At 47.5% G+C, this 19,501-nt stretch overlaps 1 protein-coding gene across 1 annotated transcript in view; it reads left to right on the top strand.

Moving 5' to 3' along the window:
- Window positions 1-19,501, top strand: part of WNT9A (Wnt family member 9A) — a 65,416-nt gene that overhangs the window by 32,158 nt on the left and 13,757 nt on the right. Inside the window, exons 2-3 of the mRNA XM_030549288.1 lie at window positions 10,197-10,456; window positions 18,029-18,291. Of these exons, the coding sequence (XP_030405148.1) occupies window positions 10,197-10,456; window positions 18,029-18,291 (523 nt within the window). The remainder of the gene's footprint in view (window positions 1-10,196; window positions 10,457-18,028; window positions 18,292-19,501) is intronic.

Below are 19,501 nucleotides of genomic sequence, written 5' to 3'. Positions count from 1 at the left end.
GACACTAAAGCCGGTGGCTGAGTGAGTGAAATAGCTATCGCTGCTGTGCAGCAGAGGAATTGCAGAGCTGTAAACTGCTCCCAAAATAGAGCAGATGTGTCAAGCTGCCCAGCCACCAGAATAATCTACGATGTGATAGCTGTGGACTGTAAAATGGGGATGGGTGAACTGTTTGGAGGAGCTGGGGTGGGATGGGAACTAACGCACCTTCTGCTCAGCTGTGCACACAAAAGCTAAAACCTTTTCTGACAGTTATGAAATATTTGGACAAACCCTATTCAGTCTTATCTTTCATCTCTGCTTGTGAAACGCAAATGCCAAATAAAGAAGAGAGGCTGTTCTCGAAGTATTTCTTGCCCCACCAAAACCAGGGGTACTAGCTTAGAAAGCTCCTGTGTCTAACTTTGCTTTTGTGGAAGATTCAAATAAGCAACAAGAGCCAAAGCTTGAGACTTCCATATTACCATAAACCCTTATCTTGTGCTTTAAACACACTACTTAATATCTCTGGGCGATTAAGGAAACTGCCTTTTTGCCACAAGGAGTCTTCCCTCTGCAAATCTTTGGCTTATTCAGGGCTACATAACTCTCTGCATCTGAATGAAAGCAGGATTTATTGGATGTGCAGGACTGGGGGGGGGGAGGGAGAGGCCAGTGCTTTGCATAACATCCATCATAGAGCTGTTAGATTTGGGAGGCAAGGCTTAACAAAAGGCTGGCTGAGGTGTTGGGGAGACAAATGAGTGATTCATTACAAAGTCAGATGTGTTCTTTGGCACCGGAGTGGACAGACAAGACTGACATTAACACATGGCATGCTGCGTGGATTATTGGCACTGTGCCACAGGTGCCCATGTCCTGAAGAATTGAGGGCTAGCTTGATTCGTAGAGAAATATTTTGGAAATTAGAGGAGAACTGCCACCATTATAGTGCCTAAATCCAGTGTATTCTGTAATCGAAGTGGAAGTCACTCCCCTATCAACTAGTGTCTCGGTAGCAGCCGGGTCCTAATAACCAAAAACCCTTTGGTTGTGTCCTTAATATTGCTTATTAACAGGAGGGCCATGTAAAAATAACCATAGGCAAGACCTAGCACCTCAACAGGTGACTAAAGTGGGGGCAACTCATTTACAGATGAGGTGGCTTATCTGAGGTCACCCAGTGAATAGGTAGCAAAAGTTAGAAACAGAATCTAGGTCTTCTGACTCCCAGTCCTCTCATCACACAGAGCAAGAAGGAAATCGTAAAGCATCTGTGGGTAAGTCACTCACTCAGCAGGGCTAAAGAGGGTGGAGATTCTTTCATAACAGTAAAGTCCACACAGCTCTGGGCAAGCTTGTGGCATTCCACTGTGCCTTGTGTATCCACACTGCCTTGTGAAGTAGAGGGTGGGCCAGAGATGCCAGGTACAGACCTGGATAGGGTGTGGGTTGGATTTTAACCTGTCTTTAAAGGACCCTTGCTCATGTCCTTTGTACTTGCTGTGTCCTGCATAGCCACTTCTGGAGAAAAATTGAAATTTTGAGTGCCTTTACTTTATACATGAAACTACTAAGCATGGAAAGCTCTTGAGCTAAAATCTCAAGTGGACTATATTGATGTAATTCTATCCTCAATGGAGAGGCACTGGCATACACCAACAGATAACCTAGGCCATGGCTGTACACTGTTGCTGCTGCTGTGATTACTTATTCTTTTGCATAAGATTTCTGGCCACAACCCTCACATCAGCCTTGCCTTCTCTTGCTGATTCAAAGGGGGAGAGAAGAGGATGTCCATTACTTGAACTGTCAGAACTTGTAGCAGTCTCTTAGCTGCAGCAGAAGCTAGGACATCTCCCACCCCTTCGTAGTCTGCTGAAAATAGCAGCTAATTCTGGAGCCTCTGTCCCCAACAGTGGGGCACTGAAGGGGTTAAACTCCCCCCCCCCCCACTCTCCCAGCCTTTTTTCTTTCTTTCCACTGTTTTCTTCTCATGCCTCCCTGTACCAACACTCCACAGCTATGCTTTGCCTACGATCTAGTGGGACCCATGCCAGAAGGAATGACATGAAGCCAAAAAAAGTAGTCAGTAGAATAATTAACAGTCCTGGGTTGCTAAAAATTCTCTGGGAGGGTGGAGAGGGGGTTATCCACAAAGCTGTGCAGCCAATGCGGGTGAGAGAGGAAAGGCTGAGGCGAGAAGAACTCCTGGCACTAATTGTGGAGGGCGAAGCTAATGCTGTCTTAAATTTGTGAGTGAAAGCTCCCTGGCCCACGCATTCCACTGGCACCAGAGTTCTCCAGCAGGTTTTAAGTTAAGTAAAAATCCTCCATAAATCTAGCTGATGGTTTGTCTCATTCCTGAGAGGATGAAGGGGCGGGCAGGCGGGGGGGGGGAGGCAAAACCCAGCTCACTTACAAACAAAATGGGCTGTTCCAGAGGAATTAGGTCACTGGGAGCTCGGGGTGCCAAGCTACCCAGAAGCTCCCAAAAGAGGGAGTGAATGTCATCATTGCAAAACAGAAGAATGCAGCAGTGGTTCCAAAACTGACATGTGGCAAGGAACTGGTCAACCTCTGGTATGGGCCACACTAGAGGCAAGAGAATGTTGAAAAGACCAGCACCTGTCAGTTTCCAGATAAGTGCTTTAGAGGTCTGAACCAAACACCATATACTCTAAGTGGCCTAGGATCTCTCTACCTGCAATGCCCCCTTCTGTGGTAGTGTGGCACAAGGAGAAATCAGCAGGGACTTTCCACCTAGCTCTCCCTTAGTCTATAACTGAGGGAGATGTTGATAGGATGCTCATGAAGCATGGTGCTTGACTTGCACTGACACCCAGAAGGCCAACAAATTTGGGCTGGGGTTTGGAGGGAATCTTACTGTAGCATGGGGGTAAGTGGTGGGTGGGCTTTTTGTGGTAGCCAAAGGAGGGGTGGGGACTTCAGTCTTCTGCTGAAGTTCAGAGAATGGTGGAAGCTTGACTTGCTTTTTGTGGTGATGGATTTCTTGGTGGCTTTTTAGTCCCAATTGGACTGAGCATCGATGGTCTGGTATCTGCATCTCCTGTTCAGTAAGTTGGAATCTATTGAACACACTAGTTGCATGGATACTTCTGGAAATCTGAAATAACGTAGTGGGAGGTTCCCCATGACTTGTATTGGTAAAATGAAAAACCTTCAGTGGACTTTTGAGGTCTACTACAGAGCTATATATTGGATTCCTCTTTATGGATTCTAAATAGCCAACTGGTTACAATTCACTGTCCTATTTTCTGTAAGCACTGGACCAGTGAAAGTGTGGTGACTGCTTCATGAATTACTGGCCTTCAAAGACTAGACCAGGCATCAAACCGATGCCCAGATTAATCTCCATTGAAGTCTGTGGAATTGTCCCAGAGAGGAATTTGACCCATTATGCTCCACACAGTGTTTCTACTTTGTAGAAGGGGGCCCAAGTTAGGAAAGTTATGGGGAAAATCCCAGTTTGGAATTGCCAGAAATCTGAAAGGAAAAGGACATTAGCTATGATGGTCAGACTGAACTCTGGAACTATTATCTGGTTTCCTTCACTTGAGTCACTGGGCGATGCCTTGGGCCATGACATACACTCATACTGGATACAGTAGATTTGCACCTCAAAGCATTTTTGGAAGAAAGGAGAAGGTCAGAAGGAAAAGAGGGGCTGGTGTAGGCAGTAGAACTGCAGGCAAAGTAGCCATGTAAAAAAGGAAGATATCAATTGTAGTGTTGTACAGATTTACCATCAAGAAATCCTTTGGAAGAGGAGAGCAGCATGCTGGATTTCACCAGGCCTGGCATTCCAGGTGGATGTAGCGCAGCAATTTTCTTGCAGTGATGTGGCTCTGCTTGGCTCTGGCAGGGCTTAGGCAACTCCTGGTTTTTGTCAAACTGGGAGTGCACGTGCTGGCTTCTGCAGAGACCCTGCCCCTCTCGTCCTGCTCAGACTGATCACCAAAAAAAACACCTGCCCCAAAAAACTTGCTAGGTAGGGAACTAAAGGTTTGGCTTGACTAAAACCAGGGCTCATAGAGGGGTAGCATGTGTCTAGAGGATAAGGCAAATCCATATTGCCACAAACACAGAGCTGCCTAGGGACGTTGGTACTGGCCATGTGGGGCACACTAAACTAAGCTGGAAGATTGAGTGAGAGCAGGGCAGGATCTTGACTATTAAAGCATGGATCACTGCAATTTGATCTTGGAGGGAAACTTTTTTGCCTCATAGGGCTGGGCACAACTGAGCATCCAGGGTAGTATCACTTGCCAACAGTTATTGCAATATTTAAAGTAGGTATAATGCTGGCATCCTTCTCAAAAGGGAAGAGACTAGTTTTAATGGCTCCCAACTAAGAGCTCCATTTTGCAGTCAGATGCGGACTGAATGGTGAAACGTGACTAATATAAGTCCACCTTCAGTGTTAGAAACCATTCCCGCCAACAATACCCACCTCGTGGGAGGAGAGGGCTTGCTCTGGGAACGCCTCCACCGTCAAATGCACCTTAGACTGCTTGCTGGAATTATCTCTATTGTTCAGAGGCCCCAACCAAAATGGGGGGGGGGCATTGTGCCAGGTGCTCTGAGAGGGGCACAGTAAAGGTCATGTCTAAAAAGACACAATTGGCAAAGGAGGGGATGGGGCATAGTAGAGTGAAGTGACTTGCCCAATGTCACAGCAGGCAGTGGGGAATAGAACCCAGGTCTGTGACTCCAGTCCAGTGCCTGATCCACTTAGGTGGCTCTAAGAAAATTACTACTTGTCCCTGATCAATAAACAAGCAGTGGGGCTCAATGCAGGCCTCAGTGGATGGGCATCTTCCCCTCTCAGTCCCCTCACGCCAAAAGAACACAATCACATGTACCCTCCTAGGTGGCAGTTTCATCACCAAAGCCAAGGATTTGCAGGGTTGGATAACTGCACTTCCCTCACCCCTACAGAGCCATGGACTCCTTGGCAGGAACAGCTCAGCCTCTGTGTGCGGAGCTGAGAGGGCATCGGACTCTGATACCATGGCCTCACAAGACCTCACTCAGCCTAGGTTGCATAAAAGGGCTTGATGGATTATAAGGGTTTCATGCTGTGGCAGCTCTAAGCCAGTGTTTCAGGCACGGAGTCTCCCTAGTGGGGGGGTGTCTTTTGAAAATGCCACCTCGGCCCTTTGAATTGTCACAGTAAAGTCCTGATACCATTAGGTTGGTGCCCCTTCTGGAATGGGCATAAATCTTGTGCCACAGATGCATATAACTCTGCATCATTTGCTCCACAGGAATTCCTCATCTGGAAGAAGGGTTCTGTTTAACAGATAGGAGAGACACACTTGTTTTCTCCCCTGCCACCTTTTTTTGCCTGAATGGGAGAGGCCCTTGTTGGCCAAGAAGCTGCAACTGCTGCTGACCCTGTAAATGTGCTTTGGTTTTATAACCTGTTCTCTTGCTTTGGCCTCGAGCAGACCTGAACCAAAAAAGCCATGAAGCTGGGTTGAGTGACATATGTCCATTACTTGCTTATCATGCTTGTTGGATGAGTCTTTGCTTGCTGAACTGAGCATAATGGGTTGGGCGGGGGGGGGGGGAGAATTTTTTTCTGAAGCCTAGGCCTGGTTGCCACGTACATTTTAAGTTGGCATAGCTCAAGGATGTGGAGAAAAATTTATACCCCAAAACCCCATGGCTCTGCCCACCTAACCCCAGGTGTAGACCTAGCTTCCCTTGGTCTAGCTACCATTCCTTAAGGAGGTGGAGTTACTCCAGTGCTGGGGAAAAAAGCATGCATGCTGCAGGGTTATAGCTATGGTGCTGCTGTAGCCTCTGTAGTGTAGACAAGCCCTTAAGGTCAGAAGTTACTTCTGAAGGGTATGGCAGGAAGTGATGCCAAAGCCTGAGCTACTGAGCAAAGAGAAGGGCCAGCAAGCAGGCTGAAATCAAAGTGGACTCGACTATTTTTTTTTCCTACTCCTCACTAGAGCTGGTCTTTCCATGGTCAGGACTCTGAGCTAATGAGCTGTTATACATACTTTCATGGTGGACAGTTTCCATCTTCTGAGGGGTCAATCTGGCACCTTTCTGTGAAATATTAAGGGAGTGAACAGGAACCAGTGGCAATGGTGAAAACCTGTGAACAACAGTTGTCCTATCACCTTGGCTATCAACTGCAAGCCCCCACAGTCAATTCCAACAGCATCCTGCATAGCCTCTTTGCACAGAGCAGTTAAAACAGTCGGGTTACAACTGATCCACTTAATGCTTTGATATTTTACCATTTCTCTGGCTTTCCAGACACTAATCCCAAGCTACTGCTAAAGGCCTGAACTGACTCTGAGGGTTTGGAGTGTTGCTATCTCAGTACTTTAAAGTCTGAGCTTTTTGAAAAGTGACTGATTTCAGGAGCCTGGATCTTTATTTTTTCTCAACTAGCCACCTTGAATGGGCCTCATTTTCAGAAGATGCTGAGCACCAGCCCTCAGAAAATCTGTTTTCATTAAGGTGTCAAGTTGGGCACTGGAAAACTGAGGCACCAAAAATCACCAGTCACTTTACAAAATCTTAGCTGTAGAATCCATGTATATGTATGTCCCCCCTCATCACTGTAGTATCCAACTGCTGCACAATCCTTGCAATGTACATCTTCTGGAATATTGCACTGATTCCAGATCAAGTAGATGAGGAAATGGAGACTGACTATGGATTTAGAAAATACTCCCTCACTTCCATATTTTTCTTTTCTTAGATTTGTGCACGCCTCCAAAATAGTTAACTGTAGAAATGTCAAGGAACAAACCGTTCGGGCAAGTGTGCTGATGGGTACATGTGGTGAATGGCCCATAGAATTTGTTGCAGCGCTTAAATATTGCATGTTCAAGTGTTCATGTAAACTAGCCCTGCCTCAGTTAGGTAAGATGCCCCTTTTCCTTGGTAAGTAAAGGGCCCTGAGCATGTGTTATCAGCATCCAAATTAATGAGCTGTGGCAGTAGAGCTGATGTCAACTTTCCAAACAAAGTGGTTTAAAAAAAAAACAACCTTTTGTTTTCAAAAAAATGTCTTTGTGGAAAAACTGCTTTTCTTTTTTTTTGAATATTTTCAAACACAACTGAAATATCAGTGATTAAAAACAATTATCAGTGCCACCTTATTTCTTTTTGTCCCCTTTTTCCTTTAGCCATTAAAAAAAATCCCAACTCTTCAAAAGTGCCCCAGAGTTTGGGGGGAGAACCATAAAAAATTGTTAAAACGGGTCCATTTTTGAATTCCACAGAAAAACATTGACTTCTATGAAGTGGCATTTAATGTTTCAGTCCACTCTGCTGGGTGTGGGGGTTCAGATCAGGACTTGGAATACAAATCTATTTGTAAAAAAATCATAGAATATCAGGGTTGGAAGGGACCTCAGGAGGTCATCTAGTCCAACCTCCTGCTCAAAGCAGGACTAATTCCCAACTAAATCAGCCCAGCCAGGGCTTTGTCAAGCCTGATCTTAAAAACCTCTAAGGAAGGAGATTCCACCACCTCCCTAGGTAACCCATTCCAGTGCTTCACCACCCTCAGAGTGAAAGTTTTTCCTAATATCCAACCTAAACCTCCCCCACTACAGCTTGAGACCATTGCTTCTTGTTCTGTCATCAGGTACCACTGAGAACAGTCTAGATCCATCCTCTTTGGAACCCCCTTTCAGGTAGTTAAATGCAGCTATCAAATCCCCCCTCATTCTTCTCTTCTGCAGACTAAACAATCCCAGTTCCCTCAGCCTCTCCTCATAAGTCATGTGCTCCAGCCCCCTAATCATTTTTGTTGCCCTCCGCTGGACTCTTTCCAATTTTTCCACATCCTTCTTGTAGTAGGGGGAACCCATCTGAACAGAATACTCCAGGTGAGGCCTCACCAATATTGAATAGAGGGGAATGATCACATCCCTCGATCTGCTGGCAATGCCCCTACTTATACAGCCCAAAATGCCGTTAGATTTCTTGGCAACAAGGGCACACTGACTCATATCCAGCTTCTCGTCCACTGTAACCTCTAGGTCCTTTTCTGCAGAACTGCTTCCTAGCCATTCGGTCCCTAGTCTATAGCAGTGCCTGGGATTCTTCCGTCCTAAGTGAAGGACTCTGTACTTGTCCTTGTTAAACCTCCATTAGGTTTCCTTTGGCCCTCTAGTTTGTCTAGGTCCCTCTGTATCCTATCCCTATCCTCCAGCATATCTACCACTCCTCCCAGTTTAGTGTCATCTGCAAACTTGCTGAGGGTGCAGTCCACACCATCCTCCAGATTATTAATGAAGATATTGAACAAAACTGGCCCCAAGACTAACCCTTGGGGCACTCCACTTGAAACCAACTAGACATGGAGCTATTGATCACTACCCATTGAACCCGACAATCTAGCCAGCTTTCTATCCACCTTATAGTCCATTCATCCAGCCCATACTTTAACCTTTGGACAAGAATACTGTGGGAGACCGTATCAAAAGCTTTGCTAAAGTCAAGGAATAATATCCACTCATTTCCCCTCATCCACAGACCCAGTTATCTCAGCATAGAAGGCAATTAGGTTAGTCAGACATGATTTGCCCTTGGTGAATCCATGCTGACTGTTCCTGATCACCTTCCTCTTCTCTAAGTGCTTCAGGGACCTGCTCCATAATTTTTCCAGGGACTCAGGTGATGCTGACTGGTCAATGGCTCTGCAGTCACATCCGCCAACTCCTTTAGCACCCTCGGATGCAGTGCATCCAGCCCCATGGACTTGTGCTCGTCCAGCTTTTCTAAATAGTCCCGAACCACTTCTTTCTCCACAGAGGACTGGTCACCTCCTCCCCATACTGTGCTGCCCAGGGCAGCAGTCTGGGATCTGACCTTGTTTGTGAAGACAGGCAAAAATCATTGAGTACATTAGCTTTTTCCACATGCTGTCACTAGGTTGCCTCCTTCATTCAGTAAGGTGCCCACACCTTTTTCCTTGAGTTCCAGCATTCCAGCTATTGGCTGGGGGTTGATTGTCTGTCTGCTTGGTAGGGAGAATCCCTGTGCATAATATGGAATTCCTCCTAAAATTAAAAGTAACTTTAAGGTTCTACAACCTTATTTTTAATTCTGGAAGTGATCCATTTTTTTTTCTTCTGGCCCTGTCTTTGCTACCCTCCCCCCATTTTTGGCCCTGTTAAATGTCTGCAAGTTCTGAAACCAACAGAGTAAAAACGTCCAGCCCTGCACTCTGTCTGTGCAAGACTGAAACATTCCAGTATTTTTTCATTCTGGCTTTAGCAATTCGTCCTTCTTGGCTGGGGGAAATGCATCTTCAGGTCCTTTAAACCCCATATAGTGATTCCCATTGACTGGCTGCACTGGCAACTGGCCGGAAAATGGCAGAGCCAGGAAAGCTGGCTGGCTGGCTTTTCTACCAGTAAACGGCTCATGCTTCCAGCAGATGTTCCTGCAGCTTCTTTACTCCCTAGGGCTGGTGCCAGCCTGGTCAGCAGCCAGTCACTCGGCACCGGGAACGGTATGCTGGCTTCTTTTGTTGCACATTGTATGAGTCAAGGACCTTATCTTGAAGAAGGGGATGGGACACCTAGTCTTCCCCCACCCCTCCTTTTTAAAGCTCTCAAATCTTTTAACTTAGAGGAACTTTCGGGGGGGCAAGGGGAGGGATAGCTCATGGTTTGAGCATTGGCCTGCTAAAACCAGGGTTGTAAGCTCAGTCCTTGAGGGGGCCATTTAGGGATCTGAGGCAAAATCAGTAATTGGTTCTGCTAGTGAAGGCAGGTAGGGAACTGAACTCAATGACTTCAAGGTCCCTTCCAGTTCTGAGATGGTATATCTCCATATTTTATTGTAACAAACCTGAAAAATAAAGCCTGCTGGCTGCAACACCTGAACCTAGGCCTAAAGGTAGGTGAGTTGAGAGGGGGTGGTTCATTGCATAGAACCCAATGATTGCAGAGCCATAATGTAGTCCAAGGGGTGTGTGTGTGTGTGTGTGTGTGTGTGTGTGTGTATATATATTATATAACAAATATTTATTAGTCTCTGTCTCTCCTGACTCTGTGAGGCAGGGTGTCTCCAGCCAGTGGCTGGGACTGGCCAGAGATGCTAGAATGTAGTTTGTGAGCACGGTAGCTGTTGTCTGACTAGTCCTTTTTCCTTTTTTCTTTTTTCTCCCCCTACATCCCCAACCTTGTGCCCCGGTCTCTTCACAGGCTGACTGGGAATGAACCTCTGACCATCCTCCCTCTGACTTCAGAAATGGAGGAAGCTGCCGTCAAGGCCCATTACAAAGTGTGCGACCGCCTGAAGCTGGAGAAGAAGCAGCGCAGGATGTGCAGGCGGGATCCAGGGGTGGCCGAGACCCTCGTGGAGGCCATCAGCATGAGTGCCCTGGAGTGCCAGTACCAGTTCCGCTTTGAACGGTGGAACTGCACCCTCGAGGGGCGCTACAGAGCCAGTCTGCTGAAGAGAGGTACGCGAGGGGGACCAGTGCAGGATTTGCTCAGCTTTTTAGAGCAATAGTTTTCAATCAGGGGTGCGTGTACCCATAGAAGACCTCTGCAAGCCCCCAGTGGTACATCAGCTCCTCTAGATATATAGCCTATTGTAAAACTAGGTCAACAAAAAGCATTAGCAAAGTCAGTACAAATATATTTCATACAGACAATGACTTGTTTATACTGCTCTATATGCCATACTCTGAAATGTAAGTACAATATTTACATTCTAACTGATTATTTTATAATTGTATGGTAAAAATGAGTCAGCAATTTTTCAGTAGTGTACAGGAACACATCTGTAGTTCTTATGCCTGATTTTGTGAGCAAGTCATTTTTGAAGTGAGGTGACATTTGGGGGTACACAAGAAAAATCAGACTGCTGTACCTCTTTCAGGAATCTGGTGACCCACCATGTTCTGTCTCTAAACCCATAAGTTTTAGCAGAGGGTAGAATTTGCCCCAATCTGCCCCTAGAATTCTCCTTAAGGGAAGAAACACTCTTAATAAGTCGTGAAACCTGGAGCGGTGCCTAAAGAGTACTCAACTTTCAGACAAAAATGCCTTGAATCTTCTCCTTAAAATGAAGGCATAAGAGCAGGATGTGCCAAACTGCTTTATTTTGTGAGGGAAACAAAGCACTAATGAAGGGACAGAGGATATGCAGAGTCTCAGCTTTTGCCAGGTCCTAGTGCAAAGTAAGATGAAAAAGCTTCATTTCAATGAGCCCTAATTGCCCTGGCCTGGAATGGTTCTAGGTCGAGGACAATATGGATGGTTACTTTACGCTGTCTCTGAGCTGCTCTGTAAAGCAGAAGAGGGGAGTGAATATTGGTGATGAGTCTTGTAACTCACCTAACACTGTGTGAAGGGCGGGAACCAAGTCTGACTGTAATACTCCATACAAGTGAAGCTAGTTGGAAGAGGCAAAAACCCTCTTCCTGTTTCCCTAATAGAAAATAAGATGGTGTTTTGGCAGAGTGTTTAGAGATCCCTGGGTGAAAAGTGGGGCTCTGGAAAGGCAAAAACTAACTTTAGACTCACAGCATTGCCTTTGAGGTGGCTGAGTAATGCTATACCCATCTTCTGGATTGAGACCCGAGAGACATTAAGGGAAAGTCATCCTGTCAATGAGAGAGCTAGAAATGGAACCCAGGCATCCTGACTCAACACTGGCTCAGTGCCATGCTTGGGGTGGCTCTAGACATTTTTGCCAGCCCAAGCACAGAGGGTCTGCTGGTCCCATGGCCTCAGCCAAAGCCACGGGACCAGTGGACCCTCCGCAGGCAAGCTGCCGAAGGCACCCTGCCTGCCACCCTAGCAGTGACTGGCAGAGTGCCCTCCCGCGGCTTGCTGCCCCAAGCACGTGCTTGGAGCGCTGGTGCCTGGAGCCGCCCCTGGGCATGCTGTGACATTTTGAGTACACTTGCTTGCAAAATGACATCCTCCATGCAGCACGGCCTTGCACATACAGGGCATGTGAGGTCACTCTGTGCAGAGGATGTCGCCATGTTCAGGGACTAGATGGAATCATTCTGCGGGTCTGGCCAACTGTGGGGCATACAACGTGCCATGCATACACAAACGGCACAGCATTGCCTCTGTTCTAACCATGAGACACTCCTTTCTCTCTGCACCATCTTCAGGTAGTATAAAATGTAATCACCTGAAGCATTGGGTCTAAACTGATGGTCTGTCCTTGCCTGTGTGGAATGAGGAAAGTCCTATGAAACCCTAGACGCTGAACATGAGCTATAAGATGTTTAAAAACATCTCCACTTGCCAGAACTACCCCTGGTTAATGGAGCTTACAGAACACAAGCTCTTTCTTATACTGACACCTGGAGGCCACAGCCTGTTCCTTCTAGCTGAGAGCTGGCTTGTTGGACAGCCATTACCACATTAAAGGTGCTTCAATTTTACCTGCCTAAAAATATGGCTTGGCATAACAAGTGACAACCCTGCAGGTTCCAGTAGCCTGCCTGCTGCCTGGTTGTTCCATGTTTTATTTCTTTGGAGTTCTCTGCCCTCCTCAGAGGCTATAAATCCTGCAGATGTTGTGCCTGTAGCATAACATGCTGCCATCTGAATCTTTCACTTTGTCCACAAGGGGAGTTCTTGGTTCCTCTCTCCACATTGCAAGAGCCGTTACCCTGGGGCAAAGGGGAAGGTGTGTTATCCAGTGATCTGCAGTTACTCAAATGTGCAAGCATGGGGATTTTTTTTTGTGTGCGCGCTTCTTTGGAACTACTTCACCTTTGAAGGAGGAGAGAAACTTGCCTGTCTTCTCTGTATCTTGCATTCAGTCACCAAAAATGCCTGATCACTGAGTTGTAACTTCCAAATAAGTGCTCCTTTTTTAACAATAAAAAAATCCCTTTAACTGTGTATTTATCCTCTTTGGATGCCCTTTTTGGAGACTTGCAAGTGATCTGGAAATGGCTGAAACTGGATCGCCATGGATGGCAGGCTCTCCAGACACTTGAGGTTAGAATGCCTGCATTGATTTAGAGTCTATTATCTTGTTACAAAATATCTTGGTGCAATCAAATAGTGCACTGCCGAGATGGCTCTAATTCTGGCCAGAGCCAAATGTCACATGAACTTGACTGAACTGGCTGAGCTGCCGGAGAGTGAGATGATACGCAGGCCGGTGGGCATTGGGAATCTGAGTCTCTAAGGATGGAGGAGGGAGAAGTGGAGAATGAGCTATTATACCTAATGGCTGGTTGTGAAATCAACCTAAGAGGAGCAAGCTTACGCTGAAGTTTTGCCACTAAGCGCTGTCGTGGCAGCATGCCAGACAAACTCTCTCTTCTCACAAATTTCATTTTCAGGCAGCATTTTGATACACCCCATGCAGTGCACAGAGCCTGGGCTATTTTATCTGGGGCCTGTTGCACTTGCTGTGTATCCAGGGTAGCATTGTATTGACAAGGCCAAGAACCCAGATGCAAAAATGCCTGTTGCCTTTCTAGCATGTCTGTTGCTGGCTGTTTCACACTGATGGTTGATGGTGTTTCCTTCAGGACCTCTAGCCACAGAATGTATTTTTATCTTCTGTTCCAATAAGAGCTTCACACCTTCTTGCAGGGTCTGAATGAATGCTTCCCCGATAGGTAACTGGGAGGGGAAGAGACTGTGGGTGTGTTATGTAAATAGTTTGCTCCTGCTCTGTTTACATATTATCATTTACAGCTGTCATAGGATCAACTTTGGCTGGTGTTGGGTACAAATGACCTTAGTACTGAATGCAGGGGTGCTGAAATATGGTTATCGTTGTTATAATTATTATAGGAATACATGAAAGCAGGACTGCTTAACCTGTCCCAAATGAGGGGGTGCACCCTCAGTTCAAAGAACCTCGTTAAGCAGGGGCTCGAATCTCAGAGCCCAGGGAAAGTAAAAAGGGTGAAGACAGGAATTCTGGTGGTCTGGTCAGGAAACTGCACAACCCTCCTAGGGTTTAATGTATTTTTCCCTTTAAAAGAATACACCTAAATAGGGAGTTGTGCTTTAATTGTTGAATCAGAACTGAAGTCACTTGAAATGGGGCAGTGTTTCTGCCCAGCCTGCAAAAGATTTGAAAATCACCCGAGAGACTGATGTGCAGAGGTCATAGCAGAATGGCAAAAGGTGAATGAGCAACTGGCTGGTGGAGGGGCATGACAAAAGTGACCAGTGACTAGCCCGACCAGCAGAGCAAGTCAGATGTCTCTTTACCCTCCATGCCTAGGGGTGGGGCAGGGTGGGAGGTGAACTCTGCAGATGCATTTCTGAATTCTGGGTCTGCACTGGCCAAGGACAGCAACTGTGAGTGGGGTGCAGAGAAGGGTCAAGCATGTGAAAGGGACTTCTGGGTTGATGGAGTTAAGAACCTGAGGGGAAAAGGACACTGCCCAACTTACTTGGTGGGGTGGGTCTCTGACTCATGGCTTGTGTCTATGAACCCTGTTTGTGGTGGTTCCCCCAATTAATGCTGAGTTACTTCCCTCTTTGTATTAAGTTTCTTTTCTACACTCAGTCTGTTTGTGAGTGGGGCAGGATTGCCTCTCAGAGGCATCCAGGGGTGGTGTGTAATTTTTCCCAGGTTACTGGGTGGGGGCTCAAGTCATTTCTGTGTTATATCAATGGAAAGGAGCCCCTAGGTAATGAATCCAGCCCTGGTTGCTGCTGGCATCACTTGGCAGACGGGTTACAATACTGTTGCAAATTCTCACTACTTTACTTTAGAGTGTAACACCGACAGACCTCTGGATCGAACCTGGGACCTCTGGAGCTAAATGTATGAGTCTCTACTGCATGAGCATAAAAGCCACGTGGTCCTTAGCGAAGGCTGTCACAAACTCATTCATCTCTAAGTGATCTCAGTGCCACTAGGTGGGACAGCGCACCACACCCAGGCGATGTGTGGGTTACAATAGAACTCGCTGCAGAGAGATCACAATGTCCTCCTCCAAAAGCCCTCACCTCACCTCTACTTCTATATCTAAAGAGAACCACTTCTAGCTATATAGAGCCTATGACACGCACCTGAGCAGTCTGGAATCCCTCCGGTGGAGCACCCTGCTTCACCCTATAAACCTAGTAATCTCTCTGCCAAATCCAGATTATCCTCTGACCTGGTCCCATCTGAAAGTGAGCAGGGCAAAGCTGCCACAAACCCATAATGGAGTGTTGAATGCTCCCACTGATTTATTTTTTACATTTGTCAGTGGCCGTTCGGTAATACGCAATCTTTCCTGTGTGAAGGGGAGTCACTTTATGGCAACTGAGCGCCCCTGGCATGATTTGAGCCAGTCTGTGACTCGAATACAGGTTAGCCTGCTTGACATGGAGGAAATCATGGGGTTGTGTGGTGACTGTGGCATGAGTGATGGCCACCACCCTTTTGAACGTTGGGTATTGTAACACATCTAAAGTCTAGCCTGCCTGGTCCCGGTGAATTTTGCAGTGTGTGGAACTGGGGGTTTCAGTAAGTGCCATACCCCTCCCCCATTCATATGGGATGGGGATGGCCCTGTGTCAAGATGTCTAGCTCTGTGTGGGCTGCAATAAATGGGGGGGGGGGGTGATGAGGTTCACCCACCATAAGAGCATCTCTTGGCTAGACATGACACAGCAGCTTTCATGCTATGTGGTGCCTCCTGCTGATGACCACTCTACTGTGCTGGTCTCAGCCCATAATTCAGTGATCTCTTCACAGCCCAGCCCTCTGGCTGTGTCATACATGGTCTCAGTGATGAGCTGCCAAGATATTAACAACCGGTTCCCTCCTCCTTCTCACCCCACAAGGGGGTCATGCCCCCCCTCGGGACTCCTGCCCCATCCAAACCCCCATGTTCCTTGACAGCCCCCCGAGACCCATGCACCATCCACCCCCTTCTTTGTCCCCTGACTGCCCCCTGCCACCCCATCCAACCACCCCTTCTCTCATTCCTGATGGCCCCCCCGGGACCCTGCTTCCATTCAATTCCCCTGTTCCCTGCCCTCTGACTGCCCCGACACTAATCTGCTCCCCTGCCCTCTTACCGTGCCTCCTGGGGGCCGGGCCCAAACTGCTCAGCCAGGGCTGGGCTGGGCCGCTCGGCCGGGATCAGAGCCACTCGGGCAGAACCGGGGCATTCGGCCTGCTGGGGCCGGAGCTGCGCCACCAGCCGGGGCTGGAGCCAGGCCCAGCGGTTCAGCAGGCCGGAGCCGCATGGCGCCTGGAGTCCTCCTCGCGCCCCTGCCCCAGCTCACCTGCAGGAAGCCGCTGCCTCCTTCTCATCCCTACTAGGCTTCTCACACGAACAGCTGATTCACGGGAAGCCAGGGAGGGGGAGGAGAAGCCAGGGGAGCATTCAGGGGAGGAGGCAGAGGCGGAGTGAGGTGAGCTGGGGCCAGGGGAAGGGCAGGGAGCTGCTGGAGCTTTTGTTAAATTTAAAAGCCCTTTTCAAACCAGTTGTCCCTCACGGGACAACCAGTTCTAAAATGGCTTCTAAGTTTAACAGCCAGTTCCTGTGAACCGATGAGAACCGACTTCAGCTCACCACTGCATGGTCCCCACTTCCAGAATATCAGTTTCTCAGGACCAACCATATGGAGGGCACCTCCAACAGTCCTGTGTAACTTCCCAGTGGCTGGTAAGGGAATCACAGGCCCACCCTCTACACTGGGTTCCAGCCCAGGGACCCTATAACCAGCAGCCAACCCCTACAGTCTCCTTCCTTACTGCTGTTTCCCTGGGCTTCTGCCTTCTCAGACGTTCTTTCCTCACAATTCCTCTGGGGTTGACCCTCCTTCCAGGGCTCATTCTTCTCCCCCCCCCCCCCCCCCGAGTTTCCTCCTTCCCATGTGGTCTCTCTGACAGCAGACTGGTCTCCCTGAAGCCTTCTCCTACTACTACAGCTTCAGGGAGACTAGTAACTTTATCTTGATAGCAGGGGACCTAGGAACCATTTCTGTCTTCATCAGCTTGTGTAATTTCAAGCCAGGTCACTTAACCTGTCTGTGCCTCAGTTTGTTTAACTGTAAAATGGATAGTCTCTACATGATGGGTGGCGGGGGGGCGTGCATGCATACAAGACTTAGGAGAGACTTCTTTTCAAATGTGGCAGTGCCTTTGGTAATGGGCTGGCTACTGTGTAGGTCGCTCTCCTCCCTGCTCAACTATGTCTTGGATATTTATAACGAATAATAACCCACGAAAACTCATGCTCCAATACTACTTAGTCTGGAAGGTGCAACAGGACTCTTTGTCACTTTTCACATATACCTAGTTCATTGTTTTCTTGAGCTCATGTGCTTCTGGAGCAGAAAGTCTTGTTCCTATTCCCCACTGTAACCATTTAACTGCAAGTGGTTCTGCTGTGCAACACAGTCATGACCATGAAGCTCTTGCTGACCTCAAATTTGTTGTATGTAGATTACTTAATGATGGTGGCTTTGACTTGTTCCTCTGCTGGTTTTGGAGGCTGGGGATCTTCACAGATGCTCCCCCACAAACTTTCTTTCCCTCCTCCTTCCTCTGACTCGGTCATAGGCCTGGTCTAAACTTAGAAATTTCTAACCATTATACCTATGCTGGTATGAATGGTTTTTGTTTTTAACTAACATACTTATGCCAGTATAAGCCCTACTGTAGATAGTTTATACCATATAAAAGTGTCTTTGTCAGCATAGCGTGTTTCTTAGGGAACTGGAGTGAGCTATACCAGCAGAAGCCCCCCCCCCTTTTTTTAATGCCTGTATTAAACTGCATCTGCACTAGGAGGGTTTGCTGGAATGGCTACACCCAGCAAAAGTTTTCACGTGTAGACAAAGTCCTAGCCCCACACAGGATGAGAGCTGCAGGTTGAGTTCTGATCTGTCCTGTGTCATCTCATTTCTCTGCCATGGAAAGAGATTGTTCCGTTCTATTCTCCAGTATTTCTCCTCATGTTGTATAAATGGAGTAATGCTTTTGACATGACTTAATCCCTTCAGTCCAGTCCCTTGGAGATACTTTGTGGCAGGACTGCTTTGCTGGACACAATTAATACCATCCTCTTTCTCTTCCTTCCTAGGTTTTAAGGAGACAGCCTTCCTTTATGCCATTTCCTCGGCCGGGCTCACCCACGCCATGGCCAAGGCCTGCAGTGCTGGGCGCATGGAGCGCTGCACCTGCGACGAGGCCCCCGATCTAGAAAACCGAGAGGCCTGGCAGTGGGGAGGCTGTGGTGACAACCTCAAGTACAGCAACAAGTTTGTCAAGGAGTTCCTAGGGAAGAAATCCAACAAGGACCTGCGAGCCAGGGTGGACTTTCACAATAACCTTGTGGGCATGAAGGTGAGAGAGTGCTCCTTCCAGCTGCCTGATCTGGGTCATGTGGAAATCGGCTCTTGAGGGAATAAAGGGGTGGTCTGGATTAATTCACTTTGCTTTTCACCTCCCTAGAGTTGGGTCTGAATTGGAATCGGAGGAAGTCTCCCTCCCCATCTTCTGGACTTGATAACATCTGGCTATCTCTTGATGTTAATACCATGGCCACTGCCAAGGTGCATGAGCGCCTCCCCTCAGAGGGAACAGAATTGCACGGTGGTGGTGTCAGGACTAAGATACCCCCTGCAGAGCTCTTGTGAGAAGCTTCCCACCTTCTGCAACAAGGGAGATTTTAGCTTAGCTATTAGGCTATAAACTCTGGAATAGGCTTCCAAGGGAGGGTGTGGAATCACCATCAATGGAGGGTTTTTAACAACAGTTTGGACAAACCTGTCAGGGATTGTCTAGGTTTACTTGGTCCTGCCTCATAGAAGGGGCTAGACTCGGCCCCTTGAGGTCCCTTCCAGCCCTACATTTCTATAATTAAGCATGTAGCTTAACGTGGCCAGGATAGTTTGCCCCACCATCATTCAGGGATAACTGAAGATGTAGACAAGAGGCTGTTGTGTTTGATCTGGTGTTGTTCACTCTGGCTGGCAAAGCAATGCTACCTGTGTTTTGGCCACAATAAGAGCCAAATTGTGCTAAAACCTGGTGGCTGAACCCATTGGTGTGGTGGCTGTAGATGTTTTCAGGTAGAATAAGGAGCGTTCTCTGTAACCTGTTTTTTTCCGTGCATCCATCTTGTCACTTGTACGCAGAGCTGAGCATTAATTCCCAGGGATAACAAGGAGTGCTAGATGTGCATGTTGAGGGAAGTATGGGAACCCTCTGCTTTGGCAGCCTCTCTATTGACATTCCCCTCTGTGAAGGTAGCAGGATGAAGGGTTAATCAATCCAGTTCAAGGTCACATTTCTTGGCAACCTCCTTTTTGTCTCTTCCTAAAGAAACTGGAAGTGGCTTTTTGTGCTCCAGATTCTCCAACCACTGACTAGCACTGAAAGCTAAATCGATAGCTGTGAGGGGAAGGCGGCTTGAAAAGCAGTTGGCATCTTGACTTTCAACTAAACCAGTTTAACTAAGTGGGAGAATCCTCCTATGTATTTCAAAATAGGGAACTCTTCATCTGAATTAGCGCAAACCAACCTGAGACACTGCAATAAAGCTTCCTTTTAA

This window comes from Gopherus evgoodei, chromosome 2 (genome assembly GCF_007399415.2).
Source record: "Gopherus evgoodei ecotype Sinaloan lineage chromosome 2, rGopEvg1_v1.p, whole genome shotgun sequence".
Lineage (NCBI taxonomy): Eukaryota > Metazoa > Chordata > Testudines > Testudinidae > Gopherus > Gopherus evgoodei.
This window is presented reverse-complemented; position numbering and strand designations above follow the sequence as displayed.